General features: G+C 43.5%; 2 protein-coding genes across 2 annotated transcripts in view; one reads left to right on the top strand and one right to left on the bottom strand.

The window, feature by feature from the left end:
- Positions 1–11,854, bottom strand: part of LOC8054007 (WD repeat-containing protein 47) — a 112,018-nt gene extending 100,164 nt beyond the window's left edge. Inside the window, exons 1-2 of the mRNA XM_040212525.3 lie at positions 11,503–11,854; positions 5,806–6,049 (exon numbers count right to left, since the gene is read on the bottom strand). Coding sequence (XP_040068459.1) covers positions 5,806–6,049; positions 11,503–11,777 — 519 coding nt within the window. The 5' untranslated portion in view covers positions 11,778–11,854. The remainder of the gene's footprint in view (positions 1–5,805; positions 6,050–11,502) is intronic.
- Positions 11,654–24,594, top strand: part of LOC120841599 (nose resistant to fluoxetine protein 6) — a 29,861-nt gene continuing 16,920 nt past the window's right edge. The window contains exons 1-3 of the mRNA XM_040212526.1: positions 11,654–11,732; positions 18,041–18,170; positions 19,166–19,350. Of these exons, the coding sequence (XP_040068460.1) occupies positions 18,119–18,170; positions 19,166–19,350 (237 nt within the window). The 5' untranslated portion in view covers positions 11,654–11,732; positions 18,041–18,118. The remainder of the gene's footprint in view (positions 11,733–18,040; positions 18,171–19,165; positions 19,351–24,594) is intronic.

Raw genomic sequence — 24,594 nt, 5'->3', positions numbered from 1 at the left:
TTGTGAAGCCTTTGCCCGTGCACTTTGCCCCTTTGCGAAGGAAGCCAACGAGATGCCATGATGGACTCGTTCAGGAATGTTGACAGGATGTTAATGTGACTTTGCTATATGGTTCGAAGTCATTCTGCGCTTCTTAATGTCGTGATGGTGCCGCGCTTCTGCATGGCTGAGAACTGTGGTAACGACTTGCTCAACAGCGAACGACAATAAACTTCATGCCCTGTGGATCCGGCTCGCACATCCGTCATTTCCGGCGTGTCCCGACGCCTGCTGCTAGCTTTCCAAAATAAATACAGAGAGGGCGGTGTCAGTGTTCTCATGCTCACTTGTGTCGATTAAGTTTATGTCCCCAAAGAAACCATCCTGAAGCGCCATTGGAGTGGCCCACACTCCAATGGCTGTTTGCGCCGGATATCCCATGACACATCGCGCTCTCCGTTCGCTTCTCTTCGAGCACTTGCTAGAGCACAGAGTTTGGAACGAAAAATATAGCCAGTCATTCAAAACACAAATGTACGATTATCATTTGCGGTTATTATCCGTCATGCCTGACTCATTTCCAAACGAAATTTGTATGTATATTTCAATTTTCGTTTCTGTACCCCTTTAAAGGACAAATGTTCAGTTCCCTACCACAGCTTTGCTAGGATGACTTTTTCTTGGTTGTCAACAAGGAATCTTGAACGAGCCTCTGTGTTGGTCAATGAGGCTTCAGGACAATGTATAATTTCAACCTGGAACTGCTGAAGCTCGTTGATTCACCTCGTAAGTCGGACTTTGAGTTGTGCCATGCGAAGAAGGAGAGTCAGAGACTGGTGGTCTGTGAACGGCTTGAATGTAGCACCTTCCAAATATGAGTGAAAATACCTGACAGCCTTTAAAACTGCCAGTGGATCTTTTTCGGTTGTCAGGTAATTCGATTCTGACTTGTTGGGCCTATAGCCAAAGTAGCCCACCAAACAAAGTTGTTTATGAGCGGTGTCTTTTGAATTGCACTGGTAGAGCACTGCTCCTGTCCTGTACTGCGAGGCATCAGTGTTTAGATAGAACGAGAGTGTGAAATCTGGCAAAGAGACGATTGGGTCCAACGAAATGGCTTGAACCATGTCACAGCATGCTCGATCACATTCCTCCGTCCAATCAAAGTTCACATCCTTCTGTGTGGGTCTTGTGAGACATTTTGCCTTTAGAGCGTAGTCTTTAACAAATGCACAGAGGTGGCCAGCAAGACCGAGGAACACACAGCGAGTGTACGTCACATGACTTAACCAGTTGTGCAACGCACGCCACAGACTCCTCTTTTGTATTTCTTGAAGAGCCGTTAAAGATGCGGCTGAGGGAAACCACCTGGGACTGGAAGAACTCGCTCTCCTTAAAATTAATTTTCTGTCTTGTGGAGCTAAGTGCTGGCAAGACCCGTGATAGATGCTGTTGGTGTTTCATCTCTCTTTTGGAAAAGACAATGATAATGTCTATGTAGACGTTGCCTAAAACTCCGAGATACAAACTTAAGTTAAAGGGCAACTACGGTCCATACTTTCGATTTTGGGATTACAACAGTTTTTAGTGCAGTCAGCGTCCCTGAATTGCAAGGTGTAATTTTTTTCTCGTTATTGTGCATAGTTTTAAAGATATCGACGCCTCAAAGTTTTATTTGGGGCGCGGCCACAAAAACCGAAACAAGCCGCTAGAGGCTCGGGCAACAGTGGAAATCAGCCGCTATGTGAACGTGACGTCAGGATCGTTCTCGTTCAACGAGTATGCAGGTTGAGCGGCACCTACCTCTGTTGCGCTAGCCGTCTAAAGGTAAGCTGATTTTGTTTTAATTCTGTATAAGTGGTAGTTATCCAGCATATGTAGCAAGAGTTAGTGCGTATACCCAAAAGCTGGCGACTGTAAAACCCGTGAACTCGTTGGGCGCTGTACTCGGCGGCCGCTGCCGTGCATGCGCTATGCTGTACTCGTCACTTGTATACCCAAAAGCTAGCGACTGGAAAACGAGTGAACTTGTTCGGTGCCGTACTCGGCGGCTGTCGCCGTGCGTGTGGTCTTCCGTACTCATTGCTAGGCCTATATTGGCATTGGGGATCCGTGAATGGAGAGGCATTGCTCTACGCTGTGCTGCCACTGACGTACAGTACTGGGGGACCTCTCATTTTCGCGCTGCGGGTCAGTCCCAGACACGAAGCTTTGAGGCTTTCCGGCGTGGGCCGCGGCACCAAACACACATGTGCTGGGCTGTACACGTCTGTTTTTTTGTTCTTTTTTTTTTCCTCGGGCGCGTAAAAACCAAAGTCCAAAGTCCCCTCATCGAACAGCGTTCACCCACACCTTCTCCGATTTCCGGTCCGTCGGAAACTTGTGAAAAAGCACCTCCGGGTTGCGCAGCGGGTTGTTTGAGCTGCCCACAGCGCTACAAGTTGTACTCGGCATCTCTCGAGGTACAGCTGGGCAGTCTTGAGCGTATCGAGTTGCTCGCTAAAACGAGTCTTGGAGTCCTCACAAGCAAAGAAACAAAAGGCTATACCGAAGCTACACGGGCTACAGATAAAAGCAATGGCTAAACACGCCAATCACAAGCCGAAGTAGCGGTGGTAGCGGCTCAAAGAAGCGCACTCTGCGCAATGCCCGGACCGGAGGAAAAAAGAGAACGATACTGACGTCACGGCCCAATGTTGCTTTAGCGATCGGCAACCCGCTGCCCGCCTGCTAAGGAGCAGCAACTTGCGGCGGGTCGCATTTTTATTATCGGCATTAGTTGAGAATGCGGCGTCTCCCGGACGTAATTTTTTGGCTGAGGTCGTATTTTGTGTCACTACAGCGATACCAGTAATTTATTTCATTTTGAGTTTTGGCCGGAGTTGCCCTTTAAGTTTCAGTCCATCATCTTCTGAAACCACGCGGGAGAGTTCCTCCAGCCAAAGGGGAAGCAATTGTACTCGTACAAATTGAAAGGTGTAATGAATGCTGTGTACATTTCGGTTCCTTCTTGTACAAGAGCCTGCAAAAATACTTTGCAGAGGTTAATGCATAAAAAGTGAGGGCATCCTGCTCTTTCATCAATGACTGTTTCACTTTGTGGCACGGGCAAAAGGAATCAGATTCATCTGCTTGTTTAAAGCACGGTAGTCTGTGCAGATCCTGAAGGTTCCATCTTTCTTGGGTGCAATGGTGATAGGTGACGCAAATGAAGACAGATAGGGTCGGACGGTGTTTGCATCAAGCCTGTTTTGTAGCCCCTACTTAAGCCAAACCTTCTTCTCTCTGGTCATGTTGTAGAGATTTTTTTTGCACCACTGTCTTGTCACTGATGCTGAAGGGCACTGTGAATTTTCTAGTAGCTGGAGGGTAGGTGCAACGCTGAACAATTCAGGGTATAACCTAGGAATTTCATCGGAAAAAGTAATAAGCTTCGGCGGAGTACCGGTAGGTGTTCGTTGCCAGCAGATCTGCGACTGGTCACTTTCTCGACTGTGACTTGACCGTCCCAGTAGATGTTAATTTTCAGCCGAGTTTCATGACTGGCTGGGACAGTAGAAACTCCAAGTCTACTCCACCGATAACCAGAGCCACAATTTCAATACTCTGGCTATCAAAGCCAAAAGTAATTGTTGTCCGTTCTTCATAAAACTTTTTTTTTTTTTTCCATCATAACTTTTGAATTTACTTGGCTATATAGCTTCTGATAGTGTTTGTTTGGTCCTTATTAATTATTGATACTGAAGCACTGCTACCGACAAAGGCGCATACCCCATATCCATTAATATAAACAATTATCTGTAGGAGGCTTGAAGACAAGTACACAGTTTCATTTGGCATCTACAGGTGAGACTGAGCACCCTTTATTTCATTTTTTTTTTTGTTTTTTAGCCTCGCTGTTGCTCCTTGAAGTCCGTAAAGCGCACTGCATGGTTCTGGCTAAGGTTCTAGTCTGGCGTAAAGTTGCATGGCTGTTCCTGTGTACGCCTTTTGTTGACGCATGTCGCTCGATGTCATATGCTGCGTTACCATGCGAGTTTGAATATCTCTCTCTTGCACACGACTGGAGTTTGGCGTCATAGGCGGTGTAGCTAGAGAGAGAAAGTTTCTCTCCACGCAGTTACTGGAGATGTCTTGCAAGTTCTGAAGAAAGTTTTCCATGGACGTGGGATTGCGACGTTGAACTTGCTTCTGAATTTCGCATGAAAGCCCAAGCAATATCAGGGATACCGTCGCCGACTCCAGTAGTTTGTGGGTTCGGCAAGTTGCAGGAGCCTTCTTTTCTCAAAAAAAGTACTCAAGGAGCAGGCCGGACTAACACTTGTAGAAGATGGTTCAATCCCATCAGTCTATTGGGTTGCTCTTAGCTGGTGTGAGGAAACTTGCCGTGCAATCACTCCAGCTTGCGTCCAGGTCATCCACAAGGCAAAGTTCGTACCACTTTGCGATGTTGGTCAAGAAGAGGCGCATGTTCTTGATGGGGTCCTGTTTGGAGTTCCCGAAGTTTTTATCGGAGGCATACTCATAAAAGTAAACCCCTCTTTTGTCAGCTTGATGAATGACCATAAACATGTCTGGCTTTACCATCTCAAAGCATGTTTTTTTTTTTTTTTTGTCTTGCATCGAAGCAATAATGGCCCGAATCAGCTCATTTTGCTGGGTTATTTGCTGCTATTGTATTTGTAGGGCTTGCATCATCATCGTCGTGTTTGAGGTCTCTTCGAATACTCTCCGGCATGATGGCCGCAACACTATTCCTTTAAGAAATATGGAGGTTTACCTTCATGAATCTTGAACTAAGAAGTCCTGCGGTCGACTTCTTCGCCTTCCGTTTGAAAAGCTCAATCAAGTGTGCCATGCTGACGTGTTTTGGGATATCTGTCGTCATATTGTCTTCAACACTGTAGCTGGAAACCCTAGTTCTTTGTGAGAACTGGGATCTATGTGAAAGGTTAACCAAATTTTGCCAATCCTGCCGGCTGCACTAAGTTTGTAAGAGCCTACAAATGATTACCACATATCTTAATCATTCACTCGTTTATTCTACCTTATTTCTTGTTGTTGTCATCCTTTCCTTTCTTCGTCGTCTGTTTTTACCGCTTGGGTCACTTCAAGAAGGATTATAATAAAGCTTCCCCGACCAAGGCGCGGGGTGACTACGCACAGTAGTCTGTTTGGAAGCCCCGCCTAGAGTCCAAGCTAGCAATGCCGCGTTAATAGCAGACGGCATTCGGAAGATGGCGCGACTGTAGCTCGCTTCTAACACGGCTTTCAAGTGCTCGTCTTTTGACGCAACCATAGCAGACTGACTTTATTGTGAGGAAGAAAACAGTGGTGTGGAGAGATCAGGTTCATACTTGGGCTCTTTTGCAGTGCTTTTCAATGGGTAGAACATGTAAAAAAAGAGTTAAAAATAAAGACCTGAGTCAGGTAGCTGGTTTTCTCCAGCACCTAATATTTTAACGAGCCTTACACGAAACTCGTGTCTTTTTTTTGACATCTGACGGCTGAATCTCCCCCCCCTGGAACATTGGGCTAAAGTATTAAGCTGCTCTGTATTTCTCCATGCAGTCTATGCATTGATTACCATAGAAAACAGGTTTTGCGATTCAGTTTTTACGAATTCTGATTGGCTTCCATAGACGGGCATGTGCAACATCGGCAAAAAGCCTTCGTAAACACATGCGTCAGTGTCGTGCCAAGGCTCAGGGATTGAATGGCAACCTGTGGTGCGCTACAGCGGGCGTGGCCCGTGGAATGAAAACATGCAATGTTTGTCTCGCGAACGATTTGGTGCCGCTTTCTAACCCCTCGCAATGCACACACCTCCTTGAAGCAGTTGACACGGGCGTTGCTAGGGTTCCAGTGCTTGTAGTCGAGGTGGTCGCACAGGCGGGGGAAGGTGAGGAGCAGGCAGAGCTCGTTGTACTGCTCCCGTGAGGGGCTGCACTGCTCCAGGGCATTGAGGCAGGCCACCATGTCATCCACTCCTAAGTCGCTGCTCTGGAGCAGCCCTGCTTCCGACCGGATGCACAACAGCTCCAGGAACTTGTGCTTCAGCAAGGAAAACCTGCGACAAGATTTTCTAAGCGTGAGCAGAGAATTTATAACCGTAGTTTGTTTCACCACAGTGTCTGGAATGCGTCTTTGACCAGTGTGTTTAGCGTCCTATACTGCCCACGCGTCAACAGTGGTCCCAAAGTGGAAAAATATGACGTTAAATGAGCCGGTGTGTTGCGCTGTTGTGATCCCGATGATTGGCAGTACTAGCAGCTCCGGCCGAAGAGGCGAGCGAACACAGGTGTCGCCGTCGTTACGGCGTCCCATTGCTGCAGAAGATTCTGTGGGCTGCCGAGCTGGACAGCAACGTACAGCAGAACAAGCGTCTGCCATACCCGCCCCCAGTGCTGTACCACTGATAGGGTTGTGATAGGCAACAACATGACACTTCTATGATGTTGTCAGACAGAAATCGAGAAACCACATTCACGAGAAACCATGCGAGTCGAAGATGCGCTCCAAGCACCATAGTTTCACGATATGTGCGAACGAAGCTGAAGCTACAAGAGCAAGCATGTCATCCTGAACGATGCTTCCCCTGCGGGAGTGCACATATTTGGCAGGGATGTTGAAAGCCCGGAGCTTGCTCTTGTAGCTCCTGCTATGCATGCACTTAAAGTGAAACAAAGTACCGTAAAATACCGGGGGAGCACCCACTTCACTTTGAGTGAAAACTGGGTTAATATAGACATGGGTGCTTGCTTGCCTGGTCAAATCAGGAACTTAACATACAATTTCCAGAATTCCCAAGTTTGGAAAATGTTAATAGTGGGCACTTGAACAAAGTAGGTGCTTCTACGATATTTTATGGTATAAGAACAGACTACAAAGCTCCCTCCCAATAAAAAAGACTCTTGCCCTACTGGTAGCATTTTACGTCTTTAGGGCTGATCTTTTTCAAGAAATTAAGGGGCTGCTTCTAGAGCTTTTTTATATAACTTGTGTTTCAATTCAGATGAAATTTACACAGCTTACTTCCCATTACAATCCAACTATAAATATGTAATTGGTTTTGACGTAACCTAATTAGTTTTGTTAATATTGAAAATTTCATTTGCAAAGATTATGGGAAGGATTAAGACAAATTGAAATACTGAAATAAAGAAATAAACATATATAAGTGAACTAAAAAGTATGTGGAGTCTAATAAGGCATAAATGAAAGCTCTAGGATGCTTTATAAACTTTTTAGGACGTTTCTGAACTTTCCAGTTTCAAAATGATTTATTGCAGGATACCTAAAAGGTACCTTAAAAAGCCTGATACCCTATTTAATATATTTGTACCACTTATTGCACATGTCACACATATACTTACCAGAGAATGAAAAAAAAATATGAAGATTAGACATGTGCAAGCGGAGATATGGCTTCCATAAAATATTAAAGGGTGTAAATAGTTCACTCAGAAATAATATAAAAAACATCCACAGACTCATTTCACTTTGTTTCCAAGACAATATTTCAAGATAAGAGAGATTTATTTAAAGATAATCCTTCAGGTCAAGATGATAAGTGCCTGCCAATCTTCAAAAAATACAATTTCAAAAATGTGTTTTCTTAGCAAATTTATGCCTCAAAGAGCAGTGTCTCCCCTTAATGCAATTTGGAAATTTGCAGTCTTTGCTTATATCTAAAAAGCAGCTTTGGTTCTCATTCCATGCAATTTGTGGTGGTATCTTAGTACTTCAATGTGGTTTATTGAGAAGGCAAGGAAAAAGGTTGACAGCATAAAAATACAAACTAACTACAAAAACAAAAAAATGCACTTAAGAAAAATTGCAGCAGTATTTCGGTTTTACCTGGCAAAATCAATATACGTAAAATGTGTTCTTTGTTCAGTAAACCTAGGTGCAGTCGTTCATGTACCAATACCGACCTTGCGATTTCCAACAAAAAGGCCATTGGTTGTCACTATAATCACACGACTGCTGATGCCAGCCGATAGGAGGTGCAGGAGATGCTACAGCAACGAGCACCAAGGTACCAGACGCGACCATGTCAATGGAATCCGCTTCATTTTGCCAAATTTAGTGGATGGCACTAAAGGGGACTAACACGGCCATGTCACGTTTAAGTAGGGCCCCGTATTTTCGGATAAATCCGAAAAACTCCGAAAAACACTCGCCGGCAATATTTTGGTCAATTCGGATTTATCTGAAAAACTCCGAACGTTTACGTGCCAATGCCATGCCTCCCCTTCCCCCCCCCCCCCCCCCCCCCCCCGCCAAAAAAAAAAAAGAATTAAAAGAACAAACTAACAAACTAAAAATCTTTTTTTACAATTTGATCAGCACGAAGTCAATGGTCCGGGGAAAATGGCACCATAATTATCTTTCAAATCTCAGACCGTTGTCAAAAGGGGTCTTGCCACTTGTATCGTCGAGATTGATTCAGGGCAACAGGTCATTGTACATTTGGGTCACGACAAAAGCCACTCTTTTGGTTTCCAGTTTGAGCCATGCGATTTGGGATTTAGAGAAAGGAGAGGGTATGCTTTAGTTACAGTGAAATCTATGGACCATAGAGGTTGTATTAAATAGAGAAAAGGGACAGTTGAAACTCTTTATTACCATCCTTAACCACTCCACCTTGCGCGGCCACGCGCTAGATTGATGGAATATGATGGGATAACTACGAGCTTCGTAGCGATTGCCCCCGGGAGTTTATCAATTTTAAGGTACCGACGTTTATCGAAGCAACACTTGTGTGCGACTTTTGTCGTGGGACAAATTAATATTGCCAATGGTAATGGCACGAACGTCAAATTCAACTGAAGAAATTTTAATCGATACAAGCACGTTTTATTTTTTATCTGGCATACGTTAATTTACATCCGGTTATTATTTTGATATTTATTTTCAATAGGAAACACTGCAAAATTAAACTCCGAATTTTGGAGAATTGGGAATCAAACAAATATAAACTCTGATAAACTCCGAATCTTCGGCAAAAAATAAACTCCGAAAAACACCCTCCGATTTTGACGAAAAATAAACTCCGAAAACACGGAGCCCTACATATAACCCATGGCCATGTCACATAATGTGGTCGTGTGACACTTATCACGTAACTTCCACGTTGCCAAAATAAGTGGAAGGTCTGAGACCTCTGCGAGACTCCCACCCCCCCTGACTTTAAACATTGCGTTTTTTTTAGACTGCTGCAATGTAAGAAATGCAGAACACACTTTTCCCACAAAGCCGTCTAATCTTTCCACTTTAGCAGAGCGACTGCTGGAGAGGAGGATATCACTAATTATAGCGAGCAGAAAGCTGGGTGGGCAGGGCTTGTCCTGCGGCTCTTAACCTGCAGCACACCATAGTGTGGTGTCGGGATGGCGTCACTCAATCCCTACCTGACGACGTCACATTCGCTGCCTGCCGCGATTCTGGTGGTAGCACAGCAGCAAGGGTGGGCGTGGCAGACACCTGTAGTACGGTTAGTTGCTCTGCGGACCGGGACTAAAACTTAAGCAAAGACAGGATGGGACATCGCAACGATGGCCAACCTTGCATCCGCTCTCCTTTCCCACGCCAGCAATTCTATGACCAACCACCAGGATCGTGAGATTGGATGGCGCGACACGCCGGCCCTTGCGACGCAATTTTTGCTAGGTCGGGACCATTTTCGGCGGATGGGTGAGATATGAAGCTAAACACACTGGCCGAAGATGCATCCCATGCATCGTTACTGTTATGAGGTATAGTGAGCTGCGAAGTTACACTGAACACATACTAAACTATCAGACAATATGATAGACCAAAAAGTACATGATGTACATATGAAAGTGCAGACTAACAGCTGCTTAAAACGGTCCCGCAACACAACAGATCAAACATCAGCTCCAGGGTGCCAACAGCATAGAGACACACACCATCGATACCAAATGTCTACAAATGACAGAAAAGATATTAGTTGTCCCAGTCATTTCCACAATTTCTCGGGTACATATTTGCCATCCAAAACTCCGGCACTTTTCCGTTTCCTAAAACACCTGTGTCTACAATTGACAACAATGACATTAAAGGGGCACTGACACATCAGAATCATATTTTTTTTTATTATCCGAAACGATTGAAAACGATGCCGGGACATTACCCTCGAAATTTGAAACTTGGGAATTCAGTATTTCTTTATTAAAAAAAAACAATTTACAAATGCCGAATTTGAAGTTCCCGCGCGATCCGCGCCAGTGCAGTGAGTCAAATTTTGCGGTCTCCGGCGACTCGACTTTCTTTCCGACCTTTGCTCCACCGCGCCGTTGCCACGGCGACCCGAAGTGAGGGGGAGGAGGTGAGCAGGCGGGATAAAAGGGTGCTAGCGCGGGAAAAACCGGTTGCTCCCCGACTGGCCGATAAGCCTCTGCACGAGCGCCGCCAAGTTTTCAGAAGGAGGATACAAATCCAGGAAGCGACATCACACCGAAATCTGATTTTCGATATTTCAAAAAGAGGGGCCGTAGTGCGTTCGCAGTTGCGTTAAAAAACATGTTTTACGATTGCCGTTATTAAATGTTATAGAAATGTCACCTACAAAGCTTCTAAATTTCCTGATTTTTGACGTCATCGATCAAAAGAAGCGAGGAGGTGAGCGCGGGAAATATAAACGCCAAAAATAAAAAGGCGCGTGCGCGCGCGGGAAAATTTTTTTTTGCGATGCGTTTTTTTTTTGCGTGTCTATGACTATAATCTGCATTGTTTTAGACAATAAAAAAATATATGATTTTGATGTGTCAGTGCCCCTTTAATCATCCAGTCTTTAACTCCGGAAATTATCAGGCGATTTTCATCCTTCAAAATAAGTGTATAAAGGAGGAAGAAACGAAAAATAAACAGCTGTTAGCCTGCGCTTTCACGTGTTTGTCATGTTCTTTTCTACCCAACATGTCATCTCACAGTTTACGTGTTGAGTGTAACTTCGCAGTGCAGTATACCTTATAATGTCAAACCGACTAGCCCAAATTCAAGCATTGTTACCGTAACTGCACTTGCAGCTAAAAAGTTTGCTGGACGCCATGTTGATGAACTTTTGCCATACTTCTTTTTATGCGTGGAGGCAGTGCATACCAGCTCGGTTGATTCTTTTTGTGTCTGCCGGAGTAATCGGCGACATAAAGGAGCGTTGTCTGGCATTCGATTTTTATGACGAGCCGACGATAGAGAAGTCGACACGTTGATGGCAATAAAAGACCTTGTAGACGTCACCCGGGCGACTCCCAAAGGAAACAAATCAGAATAAGCTCGGACTTATGCGGTTCAAATACGTCCTAATTGTACTTACCAGATTTCATCGTGGATGGAGCCTTTCTCCACGTTTCAGTGTTTTACCAACCCCACAAATGACGCCAATAACCAAGCAACTGCACATGAGCAGATGACGAAAGTGGTGGAACGCGGCTTGCCGAAAGGCAAAAGGCCTTTCGTGAAACTGCCACGTGGGAAGTGCTGGAGCAGGCCACCTACTTGAAGCTCTTGCTGTCGAAGGCCTCAACGTCCTCGAGGGGCTGGACAAAGTCGAGGGCGTCGTCCCACTGGCCGTCCAGGATCAGCTGGCGCAGGAAGAGCAGGTCATCCGAGTAGGCCCCGTTGATCACCCCGGACTCCCGCTCCATGGCCAGTTGCGTGATGCTCAGCTCCCGGTTGGACAGGAACTCCAGCACCAGCCGCACCACCTCCGCCTCCTCCAGGCACAGGTGCGCTGCCATGCCTTGACTGGTCGCGCTGACCACTAGACGCATTAATAAAGGAGTCTGTTAGTTTCTCTCTGCTTTTTTTCGAATACTCTATTGGCAAGAAGATAGAACTATAGAAGGCGCTCTGCCCAGCTTGTTTTCAACACAACTCGGTGCAGGGATGGGCAGTATTTCAAATACTTTGTGTATTTTGCATTTGTATTTAATTACAAATTGGGTAATGTATTTAACATGTGTATTTAAATACTAAAATGTGGGTATTTCAAATACAATTGTAATTAAATACAATTTTATGGGCAAAAATACATCCCTCAAATTTATTGTCACTGTCCAGAGCAGTAAGAAAACTACGCTCTGCACTGAATGCAGTGTCTCTCAATCAAACACAAGCCTTTAGTGACTTTGTGATTACGGTGCTAGTCCAGGGCAAGAATAGTGACGAAATCAACGTTCACGGGCAGACCGGGTAAATAAGTGCCTGTGACAACTTGCGATGCTTTCCAGCCTGATTTCCATCCATATTTTTGCCTGAAACATTCTAAATGCGCGGGTCGTCCAGATTTTCAAAACTGATGCGAGTTGCAACAATAAAAAATTATCTAGCTAGTGCTGCGCGTCTTGGTCATCTCGGTTATCTGTTGGTCTATACCAAAATGTAATTGACAAAAAAAGCTGCTTGAAGCTCTTTGCTTTTTTCACCTATTACGTCCAAGCTGATTACATTTTTTTGTGATTATATTTTTATTACGTTACTAGAGCCTCGCACACTAACTCCCGAGTGTGCGATGCAAAATTAAAATGAGATATCCAGAAACCCGTTGCAGGTGCCCTGAAGTTGTTGACGCAAATTTTGAGGAATGTATTTGGAACAGTATTTGGAGGAGACCAAATACATTTGGTTGTATTTGTATCATATATTTAAATACTTTTCTTTAAAATGTAATTAGATTTGTAATTAAATACATTTTTGACGAAGTATTTTGTATTTGTATTTCGATACATATTTGCATGTATTTTGCCCATCCCCGACTCGGTGTTTACCCGATGCAAGGTCTGTGGACTGGATTCAACCTATGTCGTCTTGCTCGATTGAGTGCGAAACACAGGTTGGGTACCAGTGCTGTGTCAGCGTTCGGCTACGTCAGTTGAGCGTTGCATCGGAAATACAAACAAACAATTTATGTTGTTGCTATCGCCATGGATTTAGTTAACAACTCAGTCGCTAGAGGCATAACGGTTGGATCTCCTGCCTAATAGTCGGATGCAAATTCAGAATGCACCCAATAAACACCATTACATAATAGCAATAGCACTGAATCACTTCATGGACCAACCAGGAAAGGCAGCAGCCTTGACGAGTTCTGTAATGTCAGCGCAATGCGTGCCTCAGTAGCGAACCATTTGTGCATCATGGAGGAGCAGTGGTGGGCGGTGAGAAAGGAGGTTCTGGTACATGCTTAACTTGAATCTGACTATAGCATTTTCTGAAAAATTCCCCCCCCCCCCCTTTACCAGAAACTTGGAATGCTAGAAAAAATTGCTTGAGATGGATCCTGGCCTGTTGATTCCGACACCAGCTGCCGTAGATATCAGCATGACTGTAGGTCTTTTTGAAAAACAGAAATTAAAATTTATACTCTAGGCCAGGGGTGGCCAAAGCGCGGCTCGCGAGCCGCATGCGGCTCTTTGCTGGTCTAAGTGCGGCTCGCAGATCCCTCGTAAGGGGACACCCCCCCCCCCTCCCTTCGCCCCTTTCCGCGTTTCCCCAGGAAAAAAAAGAAAGGATTTCAGAAGAAAGCACACCTTGCGGTTTGACAGCCTTGTACCCCCATACGTACAGTCGTACCGCCTTGTGGCCCCATACGTACAGTCAGGCTCTATACAAAATTTAAGTTTGTCCCACCCCATACCCCCCCGCAGCCCCCCCCCCCCCCCCCCCCCCCCCCCCCCCCGTGGCTCTTGGAAGTTTCGTGGGTTTGTTTGCGGCTCTTTGGCCGGGTGAGCATGGCCACCCCTGCTCTAGGCCATGAAAGAAACGGCTGCTGGAGTGGTACAAACGGTGACTACCCGATTCATTGTGGAAGTCCACAAAACCCAGGCGATGCGATTCACAGGAGTGGGCCATCTTTCAAAAAAAATTTTCGGAAGCCAGACAGAAAAGAGGGTTGGCAATCTTCAAATTCAATTAAATGGTTTGAGTTTTTTAGATGCTTTTAGAGGCAAATGACTTTGACAACCTGATAAAGAACCAATTAAAAAAAAAAAAAAAAGTTAAATTAAAAAGATATGGAATAACACAATTGGGAACATAAAAGAACAAAGAATTTATCAGGCTGCTATTGTAAGTAAAAATTGTAGGAAAGTAATTCAGTGTGCATACAAGTTACTAACAGAAGACAAATACATCAGCTAATATTCATGTCTGTTGCATGAACTGTATAGATAACTTGGAAACAGACAAACTTATGGGCTTGGGCTCCTCTAAAGACATTAATGTGGAAAAAAAAAAAAAAAAAGAAGAAAACGTCACCATAAACATACAAATTTCCAATACAGGTTTTAAAAATTTACAAATATGTGCAAGTTTTGCACACATCCACATAAGAGGACATGTTAAGGACACCCTTGCCACGCTGTTTCCATGTAAATAGGTTATTGAAAATGGTATAATATTTTGCATAATGATGCCTGCTCTTCGGTGTAAAATCATGTTTGCAACAAAAGTGAGGCGACTATCTACAGTTCCATGTCCTCCAACATTTCCTAACCGCCTCTCAGATCACCATGTATCTGAAGCACGCACTGCACATATCCGCAGGTAGAAGTAGAGCCAGTTGAGGCTCTCCGGTGGCAGCCGGTAGCAAAACACATGGCATAAGGAGATAAACGAGTCCGACATAGAGCTGTTTTATGCAGACGACACACCCACCGACAGCTCATGCATAAACCGCGCACACCGCGCACGCAAAGGACGCCCAAAGAACATGAATTATTGAAGAACTGGTTATATTAAACTGCCCCGAAATACGAGAACTATATCGCCTCCCCTGCCATCGCGCGCCGAAGAAAATAGAGAAGCTTGCCAAAAGTTCATTGAGCTTAATCAAGCAATTAGCCATCCCCACTTGTCAAATTCGCACGATGCGTGCTTAGGGAGGTACGCGCGTTGCCCTGTGCGCGCTCTTCCCAGTGAACTACTAATACCTTATTAGGAATTACCACGCCGTGGACTCAGGATTACACAGACGGCACGGTTACATGAACGAAAATAGACGCCAGGCTCTCGGAATCGAAAAAGGCTAGCCCCGGCCCTGACAACCCCCGCCTCCGTATCACTTTCCAAGCTTTAAATCCAGAGAAGAAATGGCTGCTACTGGTTTTATATAAAAGCTGTCACTCTTATTTTTTTCCTAAGTTGTAATGAAAGGCGAAAAGGAAGCGGAGAAGGGACACGGATGGTGTGAAATTGGGCTAATATTAGCACCGGCAGCTACGCGTGAATTCAAAGTTTGGACGTAGTACGTACCACACGAGGTCCCTAAGGCCCGGCCGTTAAGGTCCACACACTTAAACTAGCTAGAAGTGGCTAACACGAATCTCTCGGGGTTCATAAATCGCGGAAGCATCCTAGAAGTCGCAGAAACATCTCGATCGACGAAATATCCGAGAAGCCATTCAACTCGAGCCATGCACAGAACCGAGCGGCCGTATGGTGTCACCACCTGGCGGAGGGAAGCGGAAGCACTGAAATTCCAATTTCTTAAGCGACCCTAGCGCCATTCGTGTCCTTGCGCCGCCATGGTTGAAAAAAATAAGCGGGCATTTTGAAGTTCGTGATGAAACCAATACAGGCAACATAGATTGCCTACGTTTCAGTGGTCACCGAAAAAACTGCACTTTCAAGCAGTCGTCAAAGCACGTATAAAAATTTGATTCTTTTCGTCTTTTAAGGTTTTGGAGGCTGTATTTTCTGGCATACGCTTTGTACGGCTCCACAACACCAAGTTGAATATTTTTGACAGTGCTGGGAAGTACTTTAAGTACATTGTACTTAAAGTACTACCTCGAGTAAGTTTAGGAAACTTGTACTTTACTTGATATTCTCTGAGTATGCACTTGTACTTTACTTAAAGTTTTTTTTTTTTTTCTGGTACTTTTGCGAGGAAAGAACAATTCCCGACTTCAAAGTATATTCCCCAAATTTGGTTTTGTTAAATTTGTATCACGAAATGACGCTTTGTCAACTCCAAAGAAATACTGGAAGGGATATTCTACTCTTACCAGAGACGTGAGCAGACGACGCCTCGCTCCACTTGTTCTGGGGACGGCTTTCCAGTAGCTTTTTGAAGTCTTGCTCCTTCTCGGTCGGTCAGCGCAAGAGAGGAGGTTTAAAATACTATGAGAGCAAATTAATCATAATCTAGCACCTGAAACTGTGGTGCGGAACAATTACACTTTCAAGTCGAAGAAGAAGATAACAGAGGAAAACGTCAAATGATTTGAGACATTCTCTTTTGTCTTTTCCTTCGACTTGAAAGTTCCTTAATTTTTTCGCACCCCAGTCTCAGGTGTCACATTATGATTAATCATCACCAGCTCGCTTTCACACTCACTGTTTTGTTCGTTAAAAGAGGACACTCCTCTATGAGAGGATATCTTGCGGAAGCTACGGGGTTGATGTCATGCTTTCTCCTGGTACATTTAACAATCTTGGGTGCAACAATCCAGTGCAGGCGGCTCCAAATTCAGAAGAGGGACTTCTGAATTTGGCTCTATTCCTGAAAATGACTATTCTGTGTTGGCCACTTGACTTTATCAAATATTCGCCGCATTTTTCGAAAATAGGTCATGTACCCCTGATTACCCCTGGCCAATGTATACCAGTTAAAAATCACTGTATAGGGGAATTAAAGGGCATAATGAAAGATTGCGTGAAAAGGCTCGTACTTTACTTTTAAAGTACGTTCTATTTATAGTGCTTTACTTGAAGTACATTGCTCACAGTGGACTTACCACTTTATACTTAAAGTACATCACGTTTCATTTACTTTGTACTGTACTTCAAGAACCTTTAAGATGTACTTTACCCAACACTGATTTTCGGCAAAGTTTGAGGTTTATGGGTTGTTTTTTACGAGTTGAACCTATTAGGACCATAACAACGCACAAAGGACGACGAGAAAGGAAAGGAACACACAAGGCACACAAGCGCTGACTCGCAACTGAAATATAATCCACAAAGAATGAAAAATTGTCCTCCTCTCTTGTTCGCTGTTATGTTCCAAATGTCATCCTACCAACTAGCTCAGTTCACCACCCTTCGAACCTATTATTTCCTTTTTGTGTCTGTGAGAGACACAGACACAAAAACTATCGTTAACGTAGTCAAACGTGTGGAATTTATTACAAGAAGTGATACTAGGCAGGAGAATTGGTTAGAAAACATCACAATCAAAAACATTGAGGCACGGAGAAAGAAAATAACGGACAAGACGACCGCTATTTTATTTTTCAGTGTCTCAGGTCTAGATTATGAATTTATTATAAAATTTATTATATGGCTGCGGTGGCTCTTAAGTTATTTTCTGTTTTCTTTGGTTCGAGCTCTGCTGTTCCACTTCCACTTCTACACTCATTGACTTCCTTATCGCAAGTAAATACCGAATCACTGATAGTTCTTCGGACACTTACAATATTAATACACCTTAAAAAAAAATCACATGTCTTCGGGTACCAGCCGACAGCCACTAACTCGGCGCCAGAGAAGTTTTCGTCAGTTTTTCGAGATTAAAAAGGTGTTAAAAGCGATTAAGGGAACGATGCTGGCGGAAAACTGCAAGTTCGGAACACATTTAACTCAAGCGTCAGACTCCAAAAGGAAATGCATCCCGACGGAGAACTGACGTACGACGGGTGGTGCGAGGACAGGCGACATGTTTGCCGAACAAGCAATCAAGTCTGTCGTCTAAAGCACTCTTCCTGGTGTCTGCAGTAGACTCTTCCCAGTAGGTGGACAAGCCTGAATGTTTCTCGTGCCGAAGATGAAGCAGATTTCAAGTGACGCTCAAAACAAGAGCTACGACGTGTCATCCCCTGGACAGAGGATACGAATTTCAGCGCCCTGCTTCAACAGTAGTTCAACAAGAATGCTTTGGCTACTAATTTGGTGTAGTTCGATTAGTTTTTTGGATCCCGTTTCTTCAACCACAACTACTAGGCCCGTAGGGACAAGCACGGCTTCAGAGACGACTTTTCGGCCAGACTTGGCGACGCGAGATGTGGACGAAGACCTGGCGGTCGTGTTCCAGGACCTGGATGATAAACTGCTGCCACTGGTTGCTCGGATCAAGCATGACAAAGGAATTAGCGGAGAATGTCAGCTGGCTATGCTGAAGACGACGTTCGCTGCTCGGAGTGGAGATACGTGGGCTTTGAAACGTGAGCTTCTTCTATGTATAAAGCTAAACGCTCTCTTCATTTTTACATCTAAAAATCGCATATCTTCAACACAGTTTTGTTTGACTTTTGTCTGAATGTTAGATGAGCGCGGCATGATAATAAATTAGAAGTATTAGTGCTAGAGTACAGAAACACCTCGACCCATGGCACCACACTGACGTTCGTCTTGTGGTTCTCTATTTGATTTTAGCCTGAGTAATTTTCCTTATGTCTGCATTATTGGGAAAATTCAATTAGCGACACTTAGGGGTCTCTTGTTTCAATATGCACAGTCTCAATATTTAAATAGGTTATCCAGGAACGACTATATAGCTATGTCAGTAGCCGTTGACCCACATAAAATGACGAATTGAATGCATTTCAAAACACACGATAAACTACATAATTTGACAGCTCGTGCTTCGTCTTTTCACTAATTTCATGAAGCGTGTTGAAGTGAACAAAATCACGCAGAACTACTATTGAAAACATAATCATTGTAAAGATAATATTGATGCAAGTGTTATAGTTTTTGGAATAAAGACCATCTGGACTGGCGTTAGCTGGCAGCAATACTATTTAAAGGTAACAGAATAATATAATATAATATAATATAATATAACATAATATAATAATAACACTTTATTTTCACATCAAAACAAAACTGCGTATCAAAAAAGAAATTAAGCAATAAAAAGAACAAGGTGTAGAGTAACTAATTGAAAAAGGGATTTCGTCTCTGGACTGGTAGAGACGTCAGGGTTCAAGATCTCGAACCCCGATCTACACGTTGGTGCAGGGAGGAGTAAGCCGTGGGTCGGACGCACTTTGAACACTTATCGCAGAATAAGCAAGGCATGACTTCTGGGTTCCCCGATCCGCGCACTGAACTTGTCCAATAATGACGAGTGGCTTATATTGGAATGGATTATTTTGGCAGTTCTCTTTGGTTGCAACGATGATGCCGATCACGAGAACGATGCCAAATGTTGCAGTGGTCACGGCAAATGGCGCCTTTCCCAATGGAATGTACGAAGGTGGCTTCGCAAATTTGGGCAGCCGGGACCAGTGCCTGCACACGGACTCTGCGATGGGAATCAAAGGGCGTTACTGCACGCTCTTCTGGAGGCCCAACACAGACTACCTACTCAAGGTGTTTCCGGTCACCGACCAACACGACGTAAGCATTTATCGGTTTCTCGCCATTCAGTCGAGGAACTGCAGAGTTTCTTTCCGGGGAGTTATAAGGAAAATATATTAGATGAATATCCAGAAAAATTACGAAACACTTGTCGGATGTATAAGGCAGTATTCTCACTTGTTTCCAACAAAATTCATTTTGTTATCGTTTGCATGCATTTTTAGATGAGTTTAAATTAACATTTGACGGACTTTTTGGTTGTAAGTTAAAGTTTACGGAACTTTAGGAATACGTTTAATACGAAGTCTCTTTATATTGAACTGCGTAAATGGGTTTCTCAATCGTGTAAATTGTACAAGCGTATATTCGTGTAACCGCTACTGCATGCGACACGTTAAAGGTTCCAGGTATGTAGTCCCACTGTATACTGGTCAAACGCCAGAAGTGACATCAGGAGTCATTATAAGGCAGATTTGACTTTTGATTCTTGACTGTTTACTTGTACCAAAAAGGCTTTTGTGCATGTGTTCTGTCGCTGTAGATCCAGTGTGTGCAAATACCGAATAAATAAATAACAATAGGCCCTGCTTCACTAAAAAAATAAGAAATTTGCTCAGAACGAAAAACGCTATGGCGTTCTTTATTAACCTTTGTGTGGAAGGGAATGAAAGCCTGACTGCTTGGTCTTCCAACTATCGCCTTGCTTAGCAACGCCTTAGTGTCACCTGCCAAAACCCGTATGTAGTCGAAGCTGGTAAATAAAAAGAGCTTGATAAAGAACATTCTGGAAACTTTAGAGTGGCACCCGACGTATCGCTAAAAAAGCTAACCTTCATGCTTCGCTAAGCCTTTTAGCGAAACTTCCACTGCCGCTCTTGAGACTTCCAGAAGGTATACGCTTTCAAGTCAAAGATACTTGACTTGCAACGGTAGCTTCTGGAAGTCTCAAGAGTGGCAGCGGAAGTTTCGCTAAAAGACTTAGTGGAGCTTAGAGGCAGCAAGTTTCTGACCAACAGACAAGCTTGTGGGACATTTTAAAACACACGCTTTTAAGGTTTATCTCAAGAACCAAAGAAGTGCACCCGAAAGAAAAGTTTGAAAAGATAAGTCTTCCGTATCATTTCTGCATGAAATATTACTACGTGCGCAACTAATACGATAATTTTGGGGGCTGTATAAATCGGTGCCAGAGTAAAATGATTCGCCCTGCAGAATCAATGAGTCTATAATTTTGGGAGTCCGTAGCTTTATTCGGTATCCTCGTACAATTTTTGCAACACTACAGCAGACATGTACAAGTTACTTTTGAAGTTACTTTTATATCTTTATAGTAACAAGAAAGTACATAAATGTTTTGATCCGTTAGCGAAATCCTATTAGCCAAATATAAAGCGGCTCGTGTTTTCACATAAATGCTTTAATAGCTGGTTCTGCTTTTGTGTGATTAATTGTTTTGTACCTTTTTGTTTTCTGGTCAGTGCTGTACTGCGGATGTATCATTCCTACTGTGAGGTTTAGCACTGCCTGAGCTTAGATTTTGCAGACTGTGTTTGCTTATTTACAGTGTTGCGTAAAGTACATCTAAAAAGTACTTGAAGTAAACTACAAAGTCAATTAAAGGTTATGTACTTCAAGTATAGTAAGTCCACCAGGTGCAGTGTTCGTGAAGTAAGATACTATAAATACGCGCACAACATACTTTTAAAGTAAAATACAAGGGTGATTTCAGAAAAGATCGACTAAAGGGTGGTTGGTCAACATTTTTAAATCAACTGATGTTTTATATCCTATTGTCTAGTGTCTGGTATAAACGAATCCAAACTTAGTGTTGACGTGAAAAAAATTTGGGGACAAGAAAAATCGTAAGGTATAAAGAGGTGGACAGTTTGCATTAACGCACACTGCTGGAGGGGGAACGTTTGAAAGAGAATAACTAAAACGATAAAATGAGGAGAATTGTAATACTTTTTAGAAACAAACTATGGGTACAGCTTGCTTGTAATATACTGTAACTATATTTATTTCTATTTTATTTCGTTTTATAAAAATTGGCAAACATGTCTGCTCGAACGACAAATGGCGAAATTTGGAGGTCTGTATCTTATGAAACAATTTAATCGTTATCATATACTTTTCAGATATTATTCTAAGGCTATTATTTTATATATATATATATATATATATATATATATATATATATATATATATATATATATATATATATATATATATATATATATATATATATATATATATATACATATATATATATATATGTATACATAAGGTATCTGAGGAATACGATAGTCGGGATATAATGAGACAAACATGGAGGAAAAATTAAACAACAAAAAATCTGATGCAAAAAAGACAAAAAAACACCACCTTCGACTTTTTTTTTAATTTGGGTACCCTGTCATACTCTAGTTGGGCATTTATTTCTATTAAAAACATGTTGCTTTATTTGATTGAGAAAGAAGACACAACTCCCCAAAGTAGGGTCCTTTTTCAAAGCCTACACTTAGCCAGTGCCCTATACGAAAAGTGACTCTGAGTTCCAGTTTCATGAAACTAACACACTTCTTTCAAATATTTTTATTCAGATGAGGCCATTGATAACTGTAGCAATCGTTCACACAGTAAAAGTGAGGAGAAACTACTGTGTACAAAGAGCTATCATATTCCGAACTAGTGATCCGAGAAAAGATCCTGCAGCCATCGGCGACTGGGAACTTTGCTTACTTTAATTTCCTACGACACTATCTGCTTCTCTCTCTTCCCTTCTAACTCCATCTCTCTCTCTCTCTTATACATATCCCTGGCGTATATCTAGCATAAAAACATATTCAATCATTTCCTCGCGAAGATCACGATTATGGCGCAATAGTTGACGGAAATAGCAGATGACATCGTCGCTAGTTAGCACCCAAACGGCCGATACATTCTTTTTCTCGAGTTCCCCCCCTCGCTGTCAAGGATGAGAGGGTTTGCTTCAACCAGAAAACTATGGCCGCCGATGCCTGTTTACTGAGTAGTCGTGCCTGTCGCCATCCCGCTGCTTTCGCGCCATAAAACCCAAATCGCCATCCCACTCGCTGGCGTCACGGGCGATAATATCAGGCGCAAAGAGGCACACCGACAGACAGCAGAACACCCAAATACTTGAACACCACCTAAATACAATAGAGCTTAAACACTGTTGCCATGCTAACCTAGGAAAGGTTAGCACGGCGACGGTGTTTACGCTCTAGGCAAAAGAAATCATGGCGTGTGGTATGAGCCGGATCCTTACACGAGGTGCAAGGTGAGCCCTGAGAACGTGTTTGCTGCCGAGTACTTTACGAAAGACGAGCTGCAATGTTCGCGCCAAGGTCCCAACCAGAAGGACGTGATCTCTCTCATGCTCGACGGAGAGAAAACGTTCGTGCCAAAGCGGTTCCTGACACGCTCGATACGAGAGGCTTTTCATGTAAACAAAGATAAAAATCCTGATTCCGGCGTTCGACTAACGAAATTTTATTCCCTGCGCCTTAGATGGGTCAAATGTATTCCACACCAGTAAGTGTGCGTTTGTGTGCGCTGCGCCAATTACTACCTTTGCATTGCCACTGTAGAGAACGTTACAGGCTCAACATTCAACACTGGTAAAATAAACTCAGCATTTCTGTATGACCTACTAACAAATCTGTGTCCTTAATGCGACTGTGATAACTGCCCGAAAGGCCAATCCCTTACACTCGAGGAACTTCATATACCGGAAGATGAAGAGATTGCTCTTACATGGGAGTTCGGCGACGTTGTGAAAAATATCAACAACATTGGATCCTAACCGCCGAATTCAGAAACCTCACTCAAACTACACTCAAACTAAAGGGCCCCTCCACTTCCTCGAGGAAGGCGCGAGGGTTCGGCGCTGGCCAATCGCGATAACGGATCCGCCGCCGCGATTGGCGAGCGCCGGCCCTCGCGCCTCCCTCGAGGAAGTGGAGGGGCCCTTCAGTTTGAGTGTAGTTTGAGTGAGGTTTCTGAATTCGGTGATAAGACTTTCCTAAAAGTGTTCAACTATTGATTGAAAGTTTCCGACAAACTCAATTTAAAGCTATCTACGATGAAAAGCAGCGCATGCAAAGCGGGAGCGTTGTCTTTAATTTTGACTTCGATGGAAAGTGGGCCATTGTGCTTCCTGACAAAGTTCAAGCATACCACTGGACAAGAAAAAAGTTACAATATTTACATATGTAGTGACGACAAGAAAATCTAGAAACAGCTTTGCTACCATAAGTGAGGACCTGTGAGACAACGCCACTCACACGTGCTTGGCTCTAGAAAAAATGAGAGTGTGTTGAAGATAACGTTGCGGTATACTTGCTCGTGTCGTGCGTAAGTGATGGGGCTACCAGTCATTTTGAGGACCGCTACCAGCTTCAACAGTTTTCGCAAAACGATTACCCAAAAGTCCAGTGGTTGTTTTCTGCATCTGGACATGGGAAAATGCATGCGACGGAGTTGGCGGACTCGTGAAGCACGAGGCCACGCTGAGCAACCTGACAGAACGTTCAATAAACGCTATTCAGGCGGCCAGGACAATGGTGAGCGTTCTATCCTAGAAACTGGGTGCATATTGTGTATCTGGACGATAATGAGGTTGTTCGGTATCGTCAACAACAGCAAAAAAAGAAAAAAAAAAAAGAGTGGTTGACGGTGCGCTCCTTTCCTGGCATTCAGTCTTGGCACGTGTGGCGGCTATGCAAGTCATCAAAAGAAGTAACCTGTGATATATATGCAGCACGGAAAGTCAGATGTGGTTAGAAGAACCTTTATTAAATGGGTGCATCAAGGAAAGCTTTAGCGTAGAGTGCCGAATTCGATTCCCCAAGGACTGCTCATTCTGAATGCAGGGAAATCTTATTTATCACAGTTTTTTTCGTGGGGCATTTAACCTACTGTTTTACTTGGTAATACCTTGTAATCTCTATCTGATCACCATATGAGAATCACGAAACGCCGTCGTCGAGCAGGATAAAGATCTCGGCTTGCCACGATCCATTCGCACACCGAGAGTATCGAAGCTCTTACAGTCCGGCGCGGTGGCACCCCTCACCTGAAATGGTTTGTCCCTGGAAGTACATAGCTAACCTAAACAATTTTAGTATTTTATCTTTATTTTTGCATGCGGAAGTAAAGTCATTTATCTTATTCTAAATATAAAATATACTGGAAAGTAAAACTTCACACTGCATCGTCTTTTCTCGAATCACTAGTCACTAATATGCTACTTCTTTG

The sequence above is a fragment of the Ixodes scapularis genome, unplaced genomic scaffold (genome assembly GCF_016920785.2).
Source record: "Ixodes scapularis isolate PalLabHiFi unplaced genomic scaffold, ASM1692078v2 PGA_scaffold3__209_contigs__length_174095766, whole genome shotgun sequence".
Taxonomy (NCBI): Eukaryota; Metazoa; Arthropoda; class Arachnida; order Ixodida; family Ixodidae; genus Ixodes; species Ixodes scapularis.
The sequence above is the reverse complement of the archived record's forward strand: the minus strand, read 5'-3'. Positions and strand labels throughout refer to the sequence as shown.